Below are 3,572 nucleotides of genomic sequence, written 5' to 3'. Positions count from 1 at the left end.
GTGATTGTAATCATATTGAGGCAGCGTGCCGACAGAGGTAACTATGTAACAAAGTATCCTGTCTTCGAAAAACAACTGAAAGATTTATCAAAACTGTTCAGTTCTTTTGAATCAATTAATCGTGCATCACTCTTTCCAATTTGTTTGATGTTCCTACCCAATTTTCAACAGGTCTGGACTCGTTTATTGTACCACCCACGAGATTCCATATGAAATAGTAGTATTGTGCAATAATGTGTTTTTTTTCGGAGGATAAATAGCGCAACATTGTTAATCTTTTTCGAACGAAGAGCGCCCGTAATTTAACCGGACTTCGAGATATTTGAAGTACGGTTGGTTCAATCGAGAAGTAAGATTCTTAAGGAGGTTTCGCTGAACAATCAATCGAATTAACACCCGCGGGGATTCGCTACCGAAAACCCTGAATTTAGAGTAACTCCGGTTCACTGATGTTCTATTTATTTCGGGCCAAATATTCACTCAGATAGTTAAAAATTACGCCAGAAATTTGTCTTGAAAGTGCAAAAAATTAGCAATTCTCCTCATGAATGGCTTGACAAAAGATTAGAACTTCTGAAAGTATACCCCAGGGAACATGTTTTGGCAACCAGGCCAAAAACTAAGGTTGTGCTTGCCGGAACGTGCTCAAAAATAGATACAAAACAAAACGAATATGCTGCTTACAAAGACATTTTGTGACTGTGTTCTGTCAAGTTGGAACTCAGAGCGCTTTCTTTCCTAATGAACTCATGGGGCCTCTTGTGGTGCGTACAGATTTAGAAGGTTCTATTTCTTCGTCAAAATTTCACCTGATTTTTCTCTCCACTGAAATCTATCTGGACACAAAGAGATTTCCTATTAAGTTGACTGTTAATTTGAACCATGGAATGATATTTTTCAAGATTCTTCATGAAAAAAGCGTTTGTTACCCTGATTCATCAGCCAGTTTCGTCTTTGACCTTTAAGGTTTGCGATTTGTGACCTTATGAATAAAAACGGCTTTTTCTAAGCCAACTCTAAGAATGCTGCATGTTGCAGTCATCTTAGTGAATGTGAAAACGTTCATCACTTATCACTTACTAAACTTGAATCCCATAAGCCTGGTCATGATCCGTAGGGTCTATTTATTGGTGATAATGGTTTACCGCATGGCTAATAGGACTGAATTTTATCGATTCAAAGCGATGAAATTTCAGCCGATGGACCAGGCTGTAGTAGAACAAATTGAGGGATTCAACAACAACAGTATTTTCCTACTTTGCAAGCAATTCCAATTCGTCAACACTCTATAATGCACAAGTCCCTGCCTTACCCTCCTAATCATAAGAAGATACGAATGAACCATATTATCAAACAAAATCAGGTAAGTAAATGCCGATAGTTTTTATGACAACCACCGTTTTACTGGACACATACAACACGAGTGAAATTGTTAGAACATTATGACCCTATAAACCATTATTCTAATGGCATGCCGTTTTTTTGCAAAATATGAGCAAACCTACTACCTGGTCTTTCTTACAAGTTACGGGAGCCGCGGTACTACTGGAAATGCAACAATAGTGTGTGGCCTACAAGAAAAGCTCTTTACAGTGCTTTCATCCTCATTGGGAATCGTTAGCTTTGTGCATCTCACAAAACTCTCAAAATCTTCGATTCCGTGATCCTTCGGTCAGTAATCATCCGTTTACAAGCCGCTGAGCAGCATTGTCATTGACTAGCAATTGTGTGTAAGCCTTAAATCACGGGATCCACCTCGTGTGATCATAAGTTTTGACTGACTCTTTGAGAGATGACTTATCAGATCAGATGGGAAATTCACTCAACGGCTGAATTTTGTCCTTTCTCTAAACTATTTATAGACTGTTGTCAGTGTGAGGAGAGTTGAATGTTAATTGTGGAAATGTTGTCTTGCAAACTTTACCAATCTGTCTTCAGGAGTTGAGAAGTCCTAATGGGCATCATCAACAGCGCAAAATTCCTGGAAAGAGTTCCAAGTTTGCAACATCCAGACGGGTATTTTGGACACTTAGTCGTTCAGGCAGTTTACCGTTATTCTGCCTTGATCTAGCCATGTATGTGGAAAGTTTGACGGACATTTTTATGGTGATTTATCTGTCACTGGTCCATTAGCTCCAAATAAAACCATGCTGAAATATCTGGCGACGGTCTGCCACCAGTGCCAAAAGTTTCGTTTATCGAACTTTGGGCACATCCGTTATCACGCCAAGTCAGAAGTTTTCAAACAGCTGGTACATTCTGATGAACTGTCTCCTAAAAAGAACTTATTTTGCCAAGTGAACCATATTCATGAAGAGTGAAGTAAACTAGCGAAATCCAGGGTGTCTTCAAGCGATTCTCTGCAGTAAAGCTTAAAAGAAGCTCAGGGGTTAAATAGTATCTTTTTTATTTTTATGTTTCCTTCGTAGTTACACTTTATTGTTGTAGGTGCATTTTACTCTTCAGTATTTCATTTCTAGGGTGTCACCAGCGAACTGCTTGTTGTCTTTCAACCCATCCGAATGTTCAATCCAATTTGAACTTGCTTTGTTGCGTCACCGTCTGCCCAACTTTTAAACCGGACTGTTTTTCATGTGGTAATTATTCGGATAGCACTGCAATTTACTTGTCAATATATTGAAATAAAGCATCTCATCTAAGCTAGCATTAAAATTTTCATACCGACCATACCGAACAGTCCTATTTAGTCGTCCATAAAAAGGTACTTTAAAGGGAAGAAATGGGTTAAATAGACAAGCAGTTTACTCAAGTTGCTCACTGGGTATGCGCATCGGCTAATACGAACGGCATGCCGCGGCTTGCTAAGGCAGGCGCTGGGTATACATTGGTTCCAACAAGTAGTGAAAAATATGAAGCCATTTTAAATAGGTCTGTTTTGGTACAGATCCCAGTAAGTTGCCAAATTTATACGTTGTCCATGTCGTCTCACAGGCGATGTCAATTGGTGAAAACCGTCTACAATTGTTCTCTTATTTGAACTTTGTTCTTCTCCTATACTGTAAAATAGGGCACGCTCTTTTTTTCATAAAAGAAACTACTCGCAAGGTTGTTGAAAACTCTTCGACAGCCCACGACCGGTTTCGCTCTTCTTGGGGCTCATCAAGTAGGCGCATTTCACGAGTTTCCGTCAACCTTATGATCTACTTGAACCCAAATTGCACTGTTTTGAGAAATACACTCATTTGCAAATCAATTTGGTTTTCACGAGAGACTCAACTGAATCTCTCATTTATAATATTCTACAACTAAATGTGCTGCATACAGGCCGCCTCATGATTCAGTTGGTTCGAGGATGTCGCAGTATATTTTCATAAGGGAAACTACTCAAAAGGGCAAAACCGTTCGTGCGCTGTCGAAGAGTTTTCAGCAACCTTGTGAGTCGTTTTCTTTATGAAAATATACTGCGATATCTCGAATATCGTGCCAACTGAATCATGAGGAGACCTGTGTGCAGCACATTCAGTTGTAGAATATCATAAAGGAGAGATTCATTTGAGTCTCTCGTGAAAAACAAATTGATTTGCATATTTTTGTTATGACGTAGGGCTTCT

At 39.2% G+C, this 3,572-nt stretch overlaps 1 protein-coding gene across 1 annotated transcript in view; it reads left to right on the top strand.

Annotated features, from left to right (window-relative positions):
* The window catches only part of T265_01578 (hypothetical protein), a gene marked incomplete at both ends in the record, with an annotated part of 2,012 nt that extends 1,799 nt beyond the window's left edge, over positions 1-213 (top strand). Inside the window, one exon of the mRNA XM_009165637.1 lies at positions 25-213. Coding sequence (XP_009163901.1) covers positions 25-213 — 189 coding nt within the window. The remainder of the gene's footprint in view (positions 1-24) is intronic.
* Between the last annotated feature and the right edge of the window lie 3,359 nt (positions 214-3,572).

This window comes from Opisthorchis viverrini (genome assembly GCF_000715545.1).
Source record: "Opisthorchis viverrini unplaced genomic scaffold opera_v5_17, whole genome shotgun sequence".
Lineage (NCBI taxonomy): Eukaryota > Metazoa > Platyhelminthes > Trematoda > Opisthorchiida > Opisthorchiidae > Opisthorchis > Opisthorchis viverrini.
Note: the sequence above shows the minus strand (reverse complement) of the source record. Positions and strands in the feature narration are given on the sequence as shown.